A 19,488-nucleotide genomic window follows, 5' to 3' on the forward strand; every position below is an offset into this window, starting at 1 on the left:
CAGTCCACCTTGTATTCAAAATATGTTTGGAGTTTAGTGCAGATTTATCACTTTCATTCTCTTCTTTCATTGTAGTCTTTCTCTTCCTTTCTCTCTCTGTGTTTGTGTTCTTTCATTGCACGCGCTCACATGGTATGTGTTAGAAGTGGTTATATCATAGGTTCACGGGTGGCCACGGCCTAATTTATGGGCTCTCTCTTTATTCTTTATTGTGTAATTGGCTAGCCTATTTTGTGGTAGGACAACTCCTTTATTTTTGTCTATAAAAGGAGGGAGTGTGGCCATAGTCCATTATCGATTCATTTACTCGCAGATTCTTGGTGTGGAGAGAGGGAGCTTGTGGAGTGTGTGAGTTGGTGTTCAACCATTGTACCCTTGTCATAGTGGATTCCTATTCTTGGTTACATCTTGTGTATTGTCTCTTTCATCGATCTTGTGTTTTTCATTATTCCGTTGCGTGTTTTGCTCTTCTAACATGGTATTAGATGTTTATGGTTTGCTGCTTGAGATTGTTCATGCTTGCTGATATTCTCTTGATAGGTGCACATGTAGTCTTGCATTTCATGTGTGATAGCCCTATTGTTTGGAGACTTGTCATACACATAGTCTTGCGTTGAGTGACACATGCTTTGTTTTCATGAATGGCCTTTTTTTTGTTTGTACTTGCATGTGCTGCTCTCAACAATGTCTTTGCTCTAGTTGACATGGTGGCATGTGTATTGTGTCTTTGCTCTAGTTCAAGTAGCAGCGTGCTAGTGTTCCTTGCGATTGACAATTTCATGTGTAGTCCTGCATTTTTGCCTGCTATTTGATTCTCATGTTGATGTGGTTGCTGGCTTGTGTTTGCCTACATAGACTATTACACCTGCATGGACTTTGCTACACTATGGTGTTGACTTGTGCGTGCAAGGTTATATGTGTTTGCCCCTAACATCTTTGATGTTATTGCTTGCGTTACTACTGGAAGCTACAATCCTTACGCTCGAACCATCCATGGAAATCCCTTTAGTGCCTCTTTTAATGAGGACTCTTGAATTTGCACCTACTTCCTTCCAGGGCTATCCAACCCTAGAGGACAGACTTGTATTAAGAAAAATCTTGAGTCAGTGGAGGCCATGCTTTCATGATTGCTCAAATGTGAATCTGACAATCTTTGAGGAACTCTTGGCTAGCCCTATTTGGCAATGGATTGAACTACATCAAATCTTATTTTACTTCCACAACAACATCTTCGTCTCACTAATGTGCAAGCAAGGCATAAACACCAAAGAGCCTAGTGATTCCGATGACGAGGAATACAAGGAGGATTTTGATTTTGATTTAGTAGACTATGACATTGATGGCTGCACCTTTGAACAAATTTGCTTGGATCCCAAGCCATCTCAACCTAAAACGCTACTCATTGATGCAGGAATTGTGAAGGTTACATTTGAATTGGAATGGTTGGACTACTTCAAGGTTCTTAAATACGGTCAAACTTGACCGTCAGATAGTGCTAGCCAAACGCGATCAAGATAAGGTTTAGGAGGATACACGACCAGCTTTGGCTTTGAGCAAGAAGACCACAAGGATTTCGACCCCAAAATAGCTTAGCTATCTTCATCTAGTGGTGCCAAGTCTAAACTTCCAATCCATCTATGGAGGAGGCACTTAAAGAAGGATGCATGCAATATGTAGGGTTTGACTCATGCCTACCTATGCTCATAGAGGAGTGTCGATGATCCTCGGTAGGACATTGGGGCACTTTTTACTCTCCTTATGAGAGGTTTTTTTTTCACCAAATTTATTATCTTTTATTTTATGTGCCTATATGACACGGTTTGGGCACTTATCGTGTTTTACACCTTTTGGGTGTGAACACACTCTAGCAACCCTAAGGTTTAAGGGTTGTACTTTGTACTTGCACATTACACTCTTTGATTATTGCATTGGGAGTCATGCTTTCACTACACACACTCTCTTCACTATCAACTGTACTCTCAACTGAGCTTCAATCTTTGTGCATTCTCTCACCTCTCACATTTGGTATCAGATTTAGCCCTTAGCTTAGCTCAGTCTGTCACCACCATGAGCTGAGCTCCTCAACTATTGACCACTAGCAGCAGGTCAGCTTCCTACGCGGAACTGTTGCCCCAGGCGCCACATGTGGCTAAGGTGCTCGCTAGCCTTGATGTGCCATTCTAGCTCCGTGTCTGTCCTAGCACTTGTCGACTTGCTCCTTGCACTCCTTCTAGTAGCACGCTAACAATGCCCGCTACCTGAGCTGCCGTCCGCCAACTGCGTATGTGACCGCCACCACATTGCCTAGCCTAGGGAGGCCGCCTCTAGCTTAGCCACTGCTCGGCCACCACAGAATTGCCCACCATAGCTCAGTTTAAGGAGGTAAAAGAAAAATATTTTATCAAAATTTTAATTCAGGTTTGATTTATTGGAAGGGGCTTGTGCCCATGCGGTGAATCTCTGTTCCAGCACGTGTTTGGGACATATTTCTTATAGAGATTTTGTGAATTTTGAATAAAAAATTTGGGGCTTTTGACGTCAGCTCAAAGATTGGCAAATATACATTAGTGATAGTTATAGATTGAATTCATATATTTTGGGACAAGAAATTTTGTGGCTTTTGCATTTTTTGTACTGCTAAACACTATTTATGCCTTGGACAGCATGTATATCAGACAGTTTTTGACCGAGTGTGATTAGATTTGCTAATTATAGCAAAGTGTTTGCTGTAATTTATGGAAATTCTCAGATTTCTTGGTTAGTCCAACTTGAAGTATTGCTCTTGTGCTCCTTAATCAGTGACATTTACCATGGCCAATCAAGGAGGTGATGTATTCACATATGTGTCCAAGGAGGATGGGTTGGATGGCAACAACTATTCTCTATGGTCTTTTATGATGAAAAATGTATTGATTGCAAATAATCTTTGGGATTATGTCAGCGGTGAAGAAGCTTGGCTTGGAGTTGTGGCTCTTGCTACATACACCTCCTCGAGGAGGAAATGAACAAAGAGCCATTGAGCCTGCTCAGCCTATTCAGGCCGCTCTAGCTCAGCCACTCCTTGAGAGATCAGTAGCACAAAAGGCATGGGACAAATGGGATACTTAGGTATTGTCATTGATTGTATTGATAGTTCAACGGTCCATCATCCCATACACATTTGGTCTGCAGCTTCTTCACGAGAAGGATGGCTGACCCTAGAGCAGATATTTGTTGGAAAAAATGAGACACGCATCTCTTTCTTGAAGAAAGATCTTGAGAATGCGAAGATGAATGAAGGTGATTCTATGCAGGATCATCTCAATAAAATTCAAGACTTGTGTTGTTACGCGAGCGGTGATCGAGAGCAAGCCTCACTCCCAACCCGATAATGAGATGTTAAGGAGTGTCGGTTGGGGTAATTGACTTTGTCGAATGCACAACACAACTTGAAAAATTCAAATATTCGATAATACACCACAAGCCACATATAAAAACAAGACAAAACACAATGTCTCTTGAAGCTCAAAACAACTAAAAACCTGAATGTGGGTAGAGCATCACACAACCACAACACAACGAAAATACCAACAATTCGAAAACAGACCAAGTGAGATATATTTTCATACCTTAACAATCTTGAGCCGATGCTCGGCGCTTTGACACCCAAAAGCTCCAACTTCCAAATTGGCATGACTAGAGCTCACTCTAGCATGCGACCCTCCACTCTCCTCTCTCACAAAATACAATTGTAATCAAGGGGGAAGGCCCTTAACTCTTCAATCTCCTCTCCTTATATAGTTTTCTATCCATACTCACATACATTAGGATTTTTGAATTCAGCTTTTGGCTTTTGCTTTTCTATTGCTTTTCACTATTTTCGTTTTATATGCTCTATGCGTGTTTGCAACTTGTTTGGATCATAACTTCGTTATTTGAACTCCGAATACATCTGGTCGACAAGCCAATGCGGGTAGAATTACAAAAATCTATAAAAAATGGGCAAAAATACTGATTTTCGTAAATCGCATCATTTTTCTCCATCTTTTTATCTTGGATGACTTATTCCCTTCCCTGGCCTATTGTTCTTTGTAATTGCATACACTTTCAGCACACATGTTCTTTTTTTCTTCAAGAAATACTCGCTGACGATGTAAAATGTACGATCTTTTCCTTTGATCCTTGATTCTTCAAAATAAATATTCTTTGGATATGAACCTGTTTTTTTATGCAGTGTGGCCTAGCAGGAATATGCTATGAAAGAGAAGTCCGTGCACAATCATACATGATTTAGAATAATATGCAATTTGATCGAATCCATGACATGCAACCAATCAATCGATGCTACACACAAAAATAATGTATGCATTGAAGAAATTGTGTCTAGTCTATCTACATGTGATCGTGCGTCATGCAAAATGCAAACAAAATTTCTTGATTAATTTAAAATTCCTTATCCTCACCTCTCAATGCTCTTCAATAAAATATAAATCTCCGCTCCACCCATCCAAAATCTCACAATCTCTCAAGAAAATGATGGTCCTCAAGATGTTGACCAGATAAGAACAACCCATCTCACAATTGGTGGCGTCCTTCACGACCCTCTAACTCACCCAACTTCCTTACACACTCAACCAGAGGTCAAAACAACTAAAAACCTGAATGTGGGTAGAGCATCACACAACCACAACACAACGAAAATACCAACAATTCGAAAACAAACCAAGTGAGATATATTTTCATACCTTAACAATCTTGAGTCAATGCTCGGCGCTTTGACACCCAAAAGCTCCAACTTCCAAATTGGCATGACTAGAGCTCACTCTAGCATGTGACCTCCACTCTCCTCTCTCACAAAATACAATTGTAATCAAGGGGGAAGGCCCTTAACTCTTCAATCTCCTCTCCTTATATAGTTTTCTATCCACACTCACATACATTAGGATTTTTGCTTTCAGCTTTTGGCTTTTGCTTTTCTACTGCTTTTCACTATTTTCGTTTTATCTGCTCTATGCCTGTTTGTAACTTGTTTGGATCATAACTTCGTCATTTGAACTCCAAATATAGTTGATCGGGTACTCAAAACGATCGGAATGCATCTGGTCGACAAGCCAATGCGGGTAGAATTACGAAAATCTATCAAAAATGGGCAAAAATACTGATTTTCGTAAATCGCATCATTTTTCTCCATCTTTTATCTTGGACGACTTATTCTCTTCCTTGGCCTATTGTTCTTTGTAATTGCACACACTTTCAGCACACGTCCTTTTTTTCTTCAAGAAATACTCGTTGACGATGTAAAACGTACGATCTTTTCCTTTGATCCTTGATTCTTCAAAATAAATATTCTTTGGATATGAACCTGTTTTTTTATGCAGTGTGGCCTAGCAGGAATATGCTATGAAAGAGAAGTCTGTGCATAATCATACATGATTTAGAATAATATGCAATTTGATCGAATCCATGACATGCAACCAATCAATCGATGCTACACACAAAAATAATGTATGCATTGAAGAAATTGTGTCTAGTCTATCTACATGTGATCGTGCGTCATGCAAAATGCAAACAAAATTTCTTGATTAATTTAAAATTCCTTATCCTCACCTCTCAATGCTCTTCAATAAAATATCAATCTCCGCTCCACCCATCCAAAATCTCACAATCTCTCAAGAAAATGATGGTCCACAAGATGTTGACCAGATAAGAACAACCCATCTCACAATTGGTGGCGTCCTTCACGACCCTCTAACTCACCCAACTTCCTTACACACTCAACCAGAGGTTCCTAACTTTGTGATGAGCATCCCAAATATCGTGCAAGAAATGTGCATGCTCAATGACAGGTGGTCTCTCATGTGCACGTGCATCTAAAACTTACTGCATATAGCTGCAGTGGACCTCATGCCGTGTTAGTGCTCAATGATGGTGCAAAACGTGCATAATCCCAACCCATGGCATGGAAGTATTTGATAAGAACAGGAGACGACCCTCGAGTGTAGTGCATCAACAAGTGCAACGTGAAGTGCTCGTGAACCCATAATCCGTGTGATGTGCAAGAGTCTCGACAAGAAAACATACCTAGCTCCTCAATGTTGGGTAGCTATTGACAAACACAAGCTTCATCCTGTTCAAAAAAATACCAAGCTCGACCAAGGCTATCAAGTTTCACACTCAACAAATCAAACAAAATGACAAAAGCAAATCCTAGGCTAAACAAACATAAGAAATCCAACTACGAAATAACAAAACAAACTGTCACGCAAATAACTAAGTTAGCAAAAATCAATCCTAACTACAGTTAGACTAGGGGTTTTCTGTTTCAAAAAAATGCTTGACAATGTGAGCAACTTATGAATGTAGATGAGTATTACTTAGATGCGTAGTTAGTCTCTACTACTTTGAATTTATTGCTGCTCTCGTTTTTGGCCTTTCATACAGCCTTAAATATCACTATGAGGATTTCCCCATAGCCACTTACTTTCCTTCGGTTGGTTAGTCCTCTCTTAGAGGAAGAGCAAACAAGAAAGAATTGTGGGGTGGATGTTATAGCCTATGAGTAGGCTTTTATGGCAAGGCAAGAGGGCAAGGGCAGCCAAGCTAAAAATGCTCCGCAGAGCTCTGGGATGCCAGGTACGTCACAAAGCAGCAAGAAACAGGGGGCACGCAAGCCAAGAAGGGCAAGTGTCACTATTGCAAGAAGCCAGTTCACTATATCATAGAATGTAGGAAGTGCATAGCCAAGGAGAAGGAGGAGGAGTCAGGGATGTCTGTTTCTGATGCACCTTCCACTACTACTGAGTCGGCATCTTTTGTCGTAGATTGTGACTATTGTTTCTACACATGCAGTTATGACTCTTCTTGGGCGGATAGAGCATTTAGCTCTACTGAGGATGCGAGCACATGGTTCTTTGATAGTGGTGCTTCTAGACATATCACATCCCACAAGGATTTGTTTTCCTCCGTTATTGCAGCTCGTGTTGGTAAGTTTGTGCAATGTGTTAACAATGCATCATACCCTATTAGAGGTATTGGGGAGATTGTGTTGACAACTATCGATGGCTCTATTCTCCGTTTGGAGGATGCATTATTTGTGCGAGGTATAAAGAAGAATTTGTTGTCTATTTCTTCTTTGGCAAAGTGTGGTCTACAAGTCACATTTGATGATGACAGATGTATGGTCAGAGATAAAGAACACATGACTTTGGTTTTGACTAGCACTTTATGTCATGGGTTATATGAGTTAGATGCTTATTTAGTTGATCAATCGATCTATCTAGTGTCTACTCTCACTCTTGCTATGTCACAGGCAGAGTTATGGCATACTCGCATGGGGCATGTAAACTATGAAAGCTTGATGCTTACACAACGTACACAAATGCTTGATGCCTTATTTCTCTTGACTATATGTGAGGGATGCGTTTTGGGAAAAATGCATTGTCTTTTGTTTCCTCGTGATGTTGCTTTTAGAGCAATTGCTAGATTGCAGATTGTGTATTTGGATGTATGTGGCCGTATGTAGACAAAGTCATTGGGTGACTGTTACTATATTGTCACTTTCATTAACGAATTTACTTTTTTTTGTTGGGTCTACTCTTTGGTGAAAAAGTCAGAAGTGTATGATGTATTTTTGGTTTTTGTAGCACTTGTTGAAAATCAATCTAGCTACAGGATTAAGACTCTTCATTTGGACTGAGGGGGGGGAATACATGTCTTTCATGCTGAATAATTTTTTGAAGCAGAAAGGCATTGTCCATCAGTACACTAATGCTTACACTTCACAATAGAATGGGGCTGTAGAGAGGAAGAATCGGTCACTCCTGGAGATGGCCAGATGTATGTTGAAAGCAAAGAGTTTGTCACATAGTTTTTGGATGGAAGAAATTATGTGTGCTTGCTATGTTTTGAATAGGTGCCTTACCAAGGCATTAAAGAACGTCATGCCATTTAAGGCTTGGAATAGCCGGAAACCTTCTATTGGACATTTTTGTACTTTTGGGTATCTTGCGTATGCTCACATTCCCAAGGTACTAAGAAAGAAATTGGGCAACAAGGCTGTTAAATGCATTTTTGTGGGGCATAGCAGTGAGGGCAAAGGATATAGATTATATGATCCTGTCTCTAAGAAGGTATTTGTCAATAGGGATGTGGTTTTTGATGAGAAATCAGAATTATCCCTTGTTGGTTTTGATACATATCAGGCTGCCAATGATGTATTTAAAGAGCTGCTGCCCATTTCTTTTGGTGATAGAGCTCGAGCTTCAACAAGGGAACTTAATGTTCAGCTAGGCGCTCCATTGGGTAATGTAGAAAATCGATGAGAAATTTCAGATTTCTCTATTGTAAACCCTAATCTACAATAGAAATTAGGGTTTGGCAGCAACCTCAGGAAGCATGCTAGAAATTGGAAGTTTCAAGACTTGAATTCAATAGGGCTGAAGTTGTTTTTAGTCAAATTAAAGCGGAGGGACTAGCAAATCAATGAATTTGGGCATTTTCCATCTCCATCAAAGCGTGTAAAGGCCAATTGACTACCCGAATCAAGGGACAAATCAGATTGAAGACTTGCTAGGCATTTTGGACAGCAAGGGAAGTTGGAATACCGAAAGGGGCCCCAGTTTTGGGGTGAATAGGGTGCCCAATGTCTAAGATTATATGGTAAAGTGTGCATTTCAGTTTTGTGAATTTGTTAATTGCTGTAAATAGTGCTTAATCAGGTTATTTACTACCCTATCCAAGGAGGAATGCTAGTTTCATTTACACTTTTGAGTATGTAAAGAGAGGGGATCCTTGCTGGTCATATGTCTTTATGTTGATGATCTTCTACTTACAAGGACACATGCTGATCAGATTTCAACATTCAAATAAAGTTTGCAGTAAACTTTTGAGATGAATCATTGTAAGCATGTAGTTGCAGTGCTCCCCCCTTGGTATAAAGCAAATCAAGTGTCCTAGTATCCTACAAGTAACGAAAAGCACACTTCACTGCTTGCCAATTTGATGTGTGGCTGGTGCATATATCTACTTAGGGCTGAAATTGCGAACTGAATGTTTGGCCTTGTATTGCATAAGTAAATGAGACATCCAACTGTTGGAGCATACGTATGGATATCAAATAAATCACTATTGTCATGCAAGGACAACTTGAGTCCAGGTTCCATTGGGGTAGAAACTGGCTTGCAATCCTGAAAGCCAAACCTCTCAAGAAGTCTACCAATGTATCTAGACTGTGACAATCCAATGCCTCTAGTATCATGAATGAACTGAATGCCCAAATAATAGTGCAAAGATCCTACAAACATGACCAATCTCATTGTATGCAAATGTTGGCAAACCTGTCACGAGCTGCTTTCTTTGCATAGTTTGCAGTCGTTGAATATTTACATGTCCAATCCTTTTGTGTCATATTTTCAAGTCTCTAACAATGCACTGACCATGCGCAAACATGGCTGATTTCAGTTGAGGTCATGTAGCATCCAATGTGAACATTCTACCATGTCTGTTGCCTCGAGCAATGAGTTTGTAGCCATTACCAAACTCTTCTATAAAGTAGACAATGCTTATTAAAGCAAACCTGTAAGTTTTGTTCTGTCATCTGTTCCATTGACAACAAATTTTTTGTAATAGAGGGCACATGCAATATATCATGCAGACTCTTCTTCTGCCCATCATGAATGACCAAGGGTGTTACGCCCTTATTCTCAATGTTGTGCTGAGTATCATCTCCTGTGCACACATATCCATTCTTTTCAAGAACCATTTTTGTAACCAATCACCATGAGGTGTCATGTGATTTGAAGCTTCAGAATCAATATACCAGACATCATGTGTTTTAGTCTCCTTAGCTGCACGATTCTAAACATACATCATGGCAAACAGTCTGTCAGTGGAAGCACCCTCTGTATGACTCGATGATTTATAGTGTCCGTGTTGTTTGTCTTTCTGATTAGCATGCTTCTTCCAGTACTCTTTGGCAATGTGGCTATACTTGCTACAATAGTGACAATCCTTATCTTTATTCGGATTATCTTGAGTGTTTTGCGACTCCAAGATCCTCTGCCCCTAGGGCTGGATCTCCCCCTCGCTCTAAAATGTCCCACCACCTCTTGCATTTTGGCCCTGCTGGGTATTACCACTTTGAGATGCATTTAGCTGTGTTCCTCTTCCATGAGCAAACCCTCTTTCACGGCTGCATCAGTCATAGTTTCAGGCTGCTCGCCATGTATCCTTAGTGGCTTTACTTGCGATTTCTTCACTATTACCTGCCAAACTTGGCTCTTCCAATAGGCATAATTCGTATCATCAAGCTTAGTGATGTTGAAGATAGCACTGTCACTGGAAGAAGAACCCATAATGTAGTCCAAAACAGTGCAGATAGTTCAAAACTGCTTGTTGTTTTCTGCTGTAAACAGCCAAAAATACCACCAAAACCAAGGCAAAATGACCATGAACTGATAGCTAATGATGTTGCCCACCAAGTACCATCAAAAGTACATAAAATCAGGATGATTTAGCATGAAAATTCCACATCAGTCTATACATAACTACTTGCTGCAATAAATTATAGTCAGGTACAATGAGAGCAAATTGTAGGCAAAATCAATGCACTAAGTCAACCACTGACTGTCAAAGCATAACCAGCATCAAGCGGGCATAAATCAGCATATGACAGTCATATGGACATCGAGCAAACACCCAAGTATGTTAAACAAATCCGTCAGTAAGCCGGCACACCCCCTGTGTAATATGGCAAAGTGTACACAACACTGGCAAGACCTAACACAAAGAGGTGTATGCTCAGGGAGTGCGAAGCCCAAATCAGCCCAAGTACATGTATGCGGACCACGGCATATCAACGATGCAACATCCAAGTGAAGAAGATCCCAGTCTCAGAAGACACAAAGCGCAATAGCATAAACCACCTACTCAATTTTTGTCAAACATCCAACGATGCTCCCATTGGCACAAAAGCCGTATGGATCAAGCCAAGAAGCTCAAGAAAGGCACATGGAGCACCAGTGACAAATGATCCAAGACCAGACATCAATAAGACATCATGAGCATATAGGCTCTGTAGCCTCCAAATAGAGCATCCATAGACATCAACTGTATCCCAATACAACTTTGGCAAGCCAAGAAATGTCCCAAGTAAGTTCCAGGAAGCCAGATGCAAGCCAAGACAAGGCACTAGTAGCAATCGGCTCCAAACAATGTAACTAGCATGTAGTAGTGGCATAGGCCAAGCATATCAAGACCAGTCAGACATAGGTAACATACATGCCATATGTACATCCAAGACGGAGCATCAAATGCATTTCAAAGCCGAGCTCAAGCTCAAATGAAGATCCAGAACCAAAGATAAGCTTGATGTCGTACCCTGAAGGTCAATATTTCATTGCATATCCTAAAGACATAGCCCGAAACCAATAGGCATAACCAAACTGGAGGTAAAATAACCTGTCAACCAAGGTAGCATATATCCCAACCAACAACGAAGTGTCCACATCCAAATCGAGGCTCAATAGCTCTCAAATAGCATATTCGGGCATAAACCATGATGACCAAGCATCAATACATCAAATAGGACACCCAAATGTCAACAAAGAGCATTATGCATAAGCCGTCCCTGATAAAACCTTGCTGCCCAAACAATGTACAATAGTAAATCCCTATATAAATCGAGCTATGGAAGCTCAAACCAAGTCCCAAAGCATCTCAAAACATTGGGCAAACATCCCCAAAGTATCTAGGCATCAAATACCAGGCCTCGGGAGCATCACATAAGCTAAGAGCATGACATTTTCTTGCTGTAAATCAACTCAGATTTGTTGCAGAAAATGCTGTGATCAGAATTTGGCAGATCTGACATCGCCATCGTGTTTGGAGCGTACCAAAACCCTAAGTTAGATTCTTACCTTGGCTAAATCGGGTTCCGGATGCCCGAGATATGAGAAAAAATGGGATGTTTGAGCTAGATTTTTAAACAAGCGCAAAAAAAAAGTGAGTTGACTATGGGGTCTGTTGGTTATGATGAGGATAAGGGGGCAAATGGGAGCATACAAGGTGCCCAATGAAGCCAAGGAACACTTGCAAAGAGCCTATGAGGGCCGGGGAGAGGCGGGAGATGAAATCTTACCTCAGGGGGAAGAAGCCATGGCTGGCATTGAAGCTCCAAGCTCTAGGTCTTCAATCCGGGCTGAAGTAATGCTGGGCCAAGCTCCATGATCAAGCTCTAATCCAAAGCTCTGATACGAGTTGAAAGGTGAGAAGGATCGAAGCTTGCTTGGAAGTGAGCTATGGCGGAGAGCAAGAGCAAGAAGAGAGAGAGACACAAATGGGAACTCCAACGGTCACAATGTGTGACCGGGCCTTCCTTTATTCAAACAGTCACTAAAAGAATAAAGAATAAAGTGACGGTGACGGGCGCACGCCACCTGCAGTGTGCAGTGGCGGGTATTGTCAGTGTAGTAATACACAGGCGGCTAGGCAGAGGCACCTTTACTCCCAATAGCAATGCTGTGATCCTGTCACACTGATTTGGGAGAGGTCTTCATTCATCTGTTGCTACATTGGCCACACTGAGCACTCCATGTGCTCCACAAGCTCTTGATAACAACCTTTAGATGGCACACAATGATGTCTTGGATGCCCATCATATTGATCACTATGATTCCCTGCTAGTGCTGCCCCTCAGATCAGATAAGAAAAATGGCGCAACCTATATTTTCACGTTTTTCTACTTGCTGTAAATGCTGAGGTTAAAGCTCATTAAAAAGAGCTTCTATGCATGCCATTGATCCTCTATGCAAGTTTTACAAGCTCTACCAAGTGTAAGCCTCAAAACATTGATACATATTAGTCTTCAAGGTTGAGCTATGGCTTCCAACATTATCAAGACTGGTCAAATGCAGTTCCTGTCTTCAAACTCCAACTCCCGCGATGCAGACGCCTAACTTTTAGGCTTAAGGTTGTAGGGCTTCATGGCTTCATGGGCTTCATGGGGTCATGGCTCTCATACCATGTTAGAAGAATGGGAGAGAGATAGGGGTGACTGCTTTCATTGTTCTTCATTATTCATCTCACTCTTACTGATTGAATAACACACAACATGAACTAGGTCTAAGTGACCACACTTACTAACCACCGGCTAACTAACTATGGTTAAGTCATGTACCGACTTATTAGGAACACACACGATCGACAGCTACACATGCTAGGTTGTCATGCCGGTAGGTAGTAGATGAGTGACGAGAGCTTGACTATCTTAACAGTCTAGTGGAGGATCCTAGCATTGGTTCAATGATGGGCCAGCCCACCCCATGGGATCGGCTCAACTCTAGAGCCCAATCCTTTCTCTTTAGGAGTCTGTAGGATCTTGTCCTTGTGCATGTGTGTAGACTTTGGACCATAGTGGAGGTATGGACAAAGCTATCTTTTCTCTACCAATTGAAGACCTTTGCCTATTGTATTACCACAAAGAAGAAACTCCGGATGCTTTCTATTGATGAATATCCTTGCATGAAGGATCATGTCAACAAAATGGAGGACTTGTGGGATGAGCTTGCATCCCTTGGCAAGATATTCTCATCCGGGGATGTGGCGATGATTCTCACCACTCATCTACCATCCCCGAAGTATGATATCTTCTATACTGGCTTGCTTACCTCTAGAGTTTGAGACACCATTCTAGGGGAGGAGTTAGCTGCTAGGGCATGCCTACATAGCAGTCAGCCATATTTTCAGCACTTTGGCTATTTATAGCATTCAGACATTGGTTGGTCATTATTCTTCTTTGCAGATTCAGCACACTCCGAATTTTTGGACTCTCCTTTGTCTCTTGGTGCTGCCTTTTGTCATCAGGTTTTCAGTGCTTCACTGACACTTTGGGTGTTCATGCACTGATCAATCCACCTTGCATTCTACATTCATTTGGAATTTAGTGTAAATCCATGACTTCCAATCTCTTCTTTCATTGCAGTCTTTTTCTTCCCTTCTCTCTTTGTGTTTGTGTTCTTTTTCCATTGCACTCTCTCATAGGATCAAAATAAGGATTCCCTTAGCTCTATCAATGGACTACTGCAGAATTGGGGTTTGATTTTATGTCCCTAGTTGACAAGGTCGGCACATATCCTTAGCTAGTTTTAGGAATGGATGGTCCTCAACTAACTAGTAACTAGACAACTTATAAATAGAGTCTTAGCCAAGTTGGCATAATATAAAATGCTAAAGGCACTCATCACCAATAGGTGCTTTAGCGTAACTAAGCCATGTAAGCGATGAAACTTGGACTCCTTGCCTATCGGCTATGATAAAAATTGTGAAATCAAATAGAGGCCATTATGTTGTATCTCACCTTGAGCTATCATTCGACCAGCCACATCAGCTAAGATCTCAACTGTAGTCTTAGTTAAGAAGACAGTCCTCCCCAAGAGGTAAAATTGGTAGACAAAAAGAGATTCGCCCCTATTTGGGGCACATAATATAAATTGTCTATTGTAGTAAGATTTGGGCCTTGGGCAAGTGTTGAGAAGAACTGTTCCAATGCCTCAGATCTTGGCCGAGGAGTTGTCCCTGCTGCAGACACCCCCCACTGCTGGCTCACCTGAAGATGCCAATGGCTTCATTGTCCATGATTGACTTGGCCTTATGGCTGCATGGAATAGTGGGGAGGTTCTTTACGGAAGGAGACTCATTGGGAGTCATCTCATAGATATGGATGAAGCTCTCATCCTCGTGTCTCTAAGGAGACCAGGCGAGCTTGTGGAGTGAAGTCCATTAATGGTTTGAGTAGACCAAACCGACATCCCCACTGGTGCCAACAAGGGCACAGACTGGTGGATGTTGAGTGGCCTGCATAACCCTTACCGTAAAAAAGACTTTTAGCAGAAGTTGCAATGCAGAAAGGTTGCGAATGATTAAAATGGAAGCTGGTAGCTAAAGCTATGAAGATGAAAGTGTTTAGTATTTACCGCACTACACAAGAAGCTCAAATTAGCCTTCGAGAAAGCTTCCCACCTAAACTATTGTGAAGAAGCTTGTCTAAGAGTTTTTAATGGAACGTTCCTTGTGGTTATATGTTGATCCTTGTTTCAATATTGAGAATCATGGCTCCAAAGCTTGGTATCTTGTTCCAAGAGTTTCTGTTTTTTAAAGGCATATATCCCTGAAGAATTATCTGAGTGTTCCCTAATGCTGGTGTTCTCAGTCCAGTTAACTTTTGGAATTTCTGCAGACTAAGCCCTATGTAGGCTTCCAGTTATAGTGCTTCAAAGAATTTGCATTTATAATGAATCATATGAATTGATTAAATGCTGCATCATTTGTATTTTGTAATTCTATTGCAACTTGCATCTCCACTTCTTGTAGCTACTTACAGGTCTGATTGTGCTTTTTTAGGAGCCAGGGCATATGAAAGGGGAAAAACAAGCATAGTTTGCATTCATTTTGAAATCAACACAAAATCTTGCAGCCAATGCTTACTGCAGAAACTGGAGTTTGACATACTCACTGGTCTTTGTTGCATTGAACACATGTTAATAATCTATTGATCTTTTCACTACCAATAATCTTTGTTTTGCAAAAATGCTTGCACAGCTGATAATTGATAATGGCATCGTGCAAGTTACACTTTCCAAGCCAGGGGGGATTGTGACTGGGATACAATATGGAGGCCTTGACAACCTTCTTGAGGATTTGAATAAAGAGATAAATAGAGGGTGATTCACTGCAGACATTTCTATTGTATGGTATTGCGGGAGTTTTAAAGATTTTTATGCGCATGCCTGCCTTATTCTTCCTGTTATGCAGGTATTGGGATCTTGTTTGGAACACACCAGAAGGAAGCGGAATCTTTGATGTGTGAGTATTTTTCTTTCCAGTTTTATAAATAAACTTTCCAACTTCAACTTTGAGATGTCATATAAGCAACACCAGCAGTCTTTCTTTTGGAATACTTTAGTCATGAGCTTCAGTGACAATAGTGCTCTTGAGGATTTCAGTTATGCATTTGGGTTTTTTTCGCTGCTACAATAGATGAGAGTTCATGATAAGGATTGATAAGGCTTTAAGGAACGTAATTCTAGCCATTAGGACTCTACAGGCATGCTGTGGAATAGTTCAAACATGTTGTCCTATTGCATAACTACAAATCATCCTTACCTTTACCCTTAATGGCTCCCTATATTTGCAGTATTGAGGGCACCCAGTGTGAAGTTGTGGATCAAAGCACAGACAACATTGAAATTTCCTTTAAAAGGACATATAACCCAAGTGAAACTATGGTTCCTCTAAACATAGACAAAAGGTAAACAATTTTTTAAGCCATTGAAATTGTAAGGTGCTATTATAGGCCATTTCTAATTATACCTTATTCTGTTTTCTGGCATGTTTCCATTATGTTCTTTTATGAAACATGCACTCACAATGCTTGCTTGATATGTTCATGTCACTGCATTCAATTCTTTTGCTGTTCTTAACAGTAATTCAATGATATATGATTCTACAGCATTGGTGGTATCTCAGCCTATGGAGTAAAAATGTTATTAGATGTGAGGTTTTCTTTTCGAAATAGCACGGCTTCTTGGCAACTGCTGTGGCCAGTCACAGCCACTCTCCAGGGTCCCACTGTTATGTCCCCGGACATCCGGATGGGTGTTAGGAGCATTGTTCACGGTGGTTATAAAGTGACTTAGTGCGAACGCATAAAGGACACTTTGGGGTTAGGGCAGCGGAGTCCTATTTTTAGGACTCGGCTGCCCTAACCCCGAAGTTAAATAGGACTTGGCTTTCCTAACCCCGAAGTGTCCTTAATGCATTCGAACTAAGTCACTTTGTAACCACCGTGGACAATGCTACTAGCACCCATCTGGATGTCCAGGGACATAACACGCACTCCAGCTGATCTAGGGGCCGACTCTCCTAAATCCAAAGGTGCCACTCTTGGAACTGATGGCTGAGAGATCCTCATCTTGCTATCCTCTGTCAATGACTAGCTAACCACCATCTTGAACTACAAAGAAAATTCCATGTGGGGCACCACCTAGTTGGCTTGCCATCTCCAAGGGGACTCCCATTGATAGAATCAAAGCAGCCCACACCTCTCTAGGTGGCATAGACTCTTGGATGGGAGGGTCTAGCCAGTTGGGATCACTGCATCAAATGCTCTTCTCTTTGTCTCGATCCCACTTTGACATCTTGCCACTTTTGTAGAACCTCGTGATTTGCCATCTTGTAAACGTCCCACCACACCCTAATAGTTTAGGAAGGACCTGCCTCCCAACCAGCCCAGTGGATTGGGGGTGCTTTCCAAGCTGTAACTTGTCACGGTCTTGAACCTGAGGGTTTCAAACAATAGGTTGGTGGTCAATCTCCTCTTGGCAAGCTAGGGACCTTTGTACAAGGTCTTGAACCTGAGGTCAAACAATAGGTTGGTGGTCGATCTCCTCTTGGCAAGCTAGGGACCTTTGTACAAGGGCCTTACACATGCCCTACCAAACCTACAACACAGGCTGCAAAGGAAAAAGAATCTAGGTTTAGTGATCCGTGGTGAGGTGAAGGTCCACCCTAGGAGGGTTTTGACTTTCCACCTAGCCGTGGTCTACACTCTTGGAAGCCCTTTTGGAGAAGGACTTTCCACATCTGTCCACTTGGGGTCAGGCCCTTGGATCACTAGCTTGCGTAGTAGGGCTAGACTTTGATACTCCAGATCATTGATTCTCAAACCTGCCTCGAACGGATGATGGATGATGGTTTCCCAAGCCACCTTGGTATTGGAATCCCTAGACCCATTTGAACCAAGCCAAAGGAAATTCCACACCAAGCCACGCAGTTGAACCACACATGATGAGGAGCAACACTAGCAAGCAACAATGTACTAGGTTGTTGCCAAAAGAATGTGTTGACCACTAGGGTCGTGCTTGCTAGAGAGAGGTAGACAAGCTCTAGTAGGTCAATTTTCGTCTGATGGAGTTAAGTACTAGGATGAACTCTTGGGCTGAAATAATGCCAAGACCAACCTGGAACCCAAGATATTTGAGTGTCCAATCCCTTCTTACCTATCTAAAGCCCAAATTCGGTGTTGGAGTCTCTGACCCTAAGAAAACCAGTTGACTTTTGCGAGTTGATTGTCATACTTGCAGTTGTGCAAAACAACCCCAATGCCAGTCTCACTCTCTCTAGCATGACCTCATGATCAATATAGAATGCTGTATCATTAGGTCACTTTGAATCCACTCGCTTCGTTTTCATCTTCATAGGGAGTCTAAGGCCCTTCAGGCTATTCACTCTCGAGTGAAGAAAATAGGACATCGCCTTTTCAAAGAGTAGCAAGAGCTATGGGTAAAGAGGGAAGCCTTGACAAACGGATCTCTCCAATTGAAACTCAGACCCTCTTAGCCCTTTGATGAGCACATTGCTAGTGGTTAACATGTATAATGCAAACACACCTTTGATCCATTCTTGAGGAAAACCTAGTTGTGCCATGGTACCTTCTAGGAAGTCCCAACCAATCTTGTCATAAGCCCTCTTGAAGTCCAGAAGGAGCATGACCACCCATTGATTGGCTATGTTGTGCCCATTTTGCGACTGATGAAACTTGCCTCTGTGTCACAAATGATGTCTAGGAGGATGGGGTAGAGTTTGCTACCAATTATCTTGGTTGGTGCCTTGTAGGAAATTGACAACAATGTGATTGGTCTCCATTGGGGCAGCTCTAGGTGGTCAGGAGGAGACTCACTAGACCTACTCACATGGTGTTGCATGAACTAAAGATATCTTGAAATGCTTGTAGCAAGGGGTCCTTCACCACCTCCTAGTATGTAGAGAAGAAGGCCCTAGATAGCTTGTTCTCTTTAGGGATTTTTTACCCATCTTGTGAGTGGAAAGCTTGTGCTGGCTCCTTAGAGAAGGGGGAAAGGAGAGACCATTCCATTTTCCCTTGTGGCGAGGGAAGGGATGCAGTCCCAAACCTCTTGTCTATAATGCATCACTCTAGTTGAGATTGCCTTATGCTGAAACGGCTGCCTATAGAATCACCTCCTCCGAGTAAGAACAAACCCTCCCATATTGGTCATCGAGGCTATAGATCTAGTCCCTCGAGTTGAGCAGACGGTGTACCTTGAAGAACTCTTTGCACATTGTGTCCCCCTTCTGTGCCTAGAACACAATTGAGATGTAGAAGGAGAATTTGACTTCATGTCCTCTAAGCCCATGAGAGCAGATTGTGCTTGTGGCTCCTAGGTGTGGAGGGTAGAATCTCTAGGTGACTCTTGTAGCAATAGTTGCTAGATCCCTTTGAAGAGCCCTCTCCTCCTTTTAACATTGTTGACAAGCTTGGAGGGTTGTCTCTTGACAAATCCTGTTTGACTTTCCTTGGGTGTGTGCTACGGACTCTTTGGTCCAAAGCTGCTCAATTTGTCTCCTCAACTCCTCATGCCTTCCCCGCTCTATTGGCTTGGGAGGGCGTGAGCTTATGCTCTTGTAGAAGTAAGATGTTGATCTGTCCAGCAAGGG

General features: G+C 41.8%; 1 protein-coding gene across 5 annotated transcripts in view; it reads left to right on the top strand.

Moving 5' to 3' along the window:
* Nucleotides 1-19,488, top strand: part of LOC148023184 (rhamnogalacturonate lyase B-like) — a 240,983-nt gene that overhangs the window by 15,103 nt on the left and 206,392 nt on the right. For 2 of the 5 annotated variants that reach the window (XM_087696158.1, XM_087696159.1), the window contains 3 exons: nt 15,574-15,695; nt 15,787-15,837; nt 16,169-16,282. In XM_087696158.1, coding sequence (XP_087552284.1) covers nt 15,574-15,695; nt 15,787-15,837; nt 16,169-16,282 — 287 coding nt within the window. The remainder of the gene's footprint in view (nt 1-15,573; nt 15,696-15,786; nt 15,838-16,168; nt 16,283-19,488) is intronic. The other 3 variants (XM_087696160.1, XM_087696157.1, XM_087696161.1) reach the window with 2 other exon arrangements.

Source organism: Lygodium microphyllum, chromosome 16 (genome assembly GCF_053477565.2).
Source record: "Lygodium microphyllum isolate KBCC chromosome 16, Lygodium_microphyllum_v1.1.10, whole genome shotgun sequence".
Lineage (NCBI taxonomy): Eukaryota > Viridiplantae > Streptophyta > Polypodiopsida > Schizaeales > Lygodiaceae > Lygodium > Lygodium microphyllum.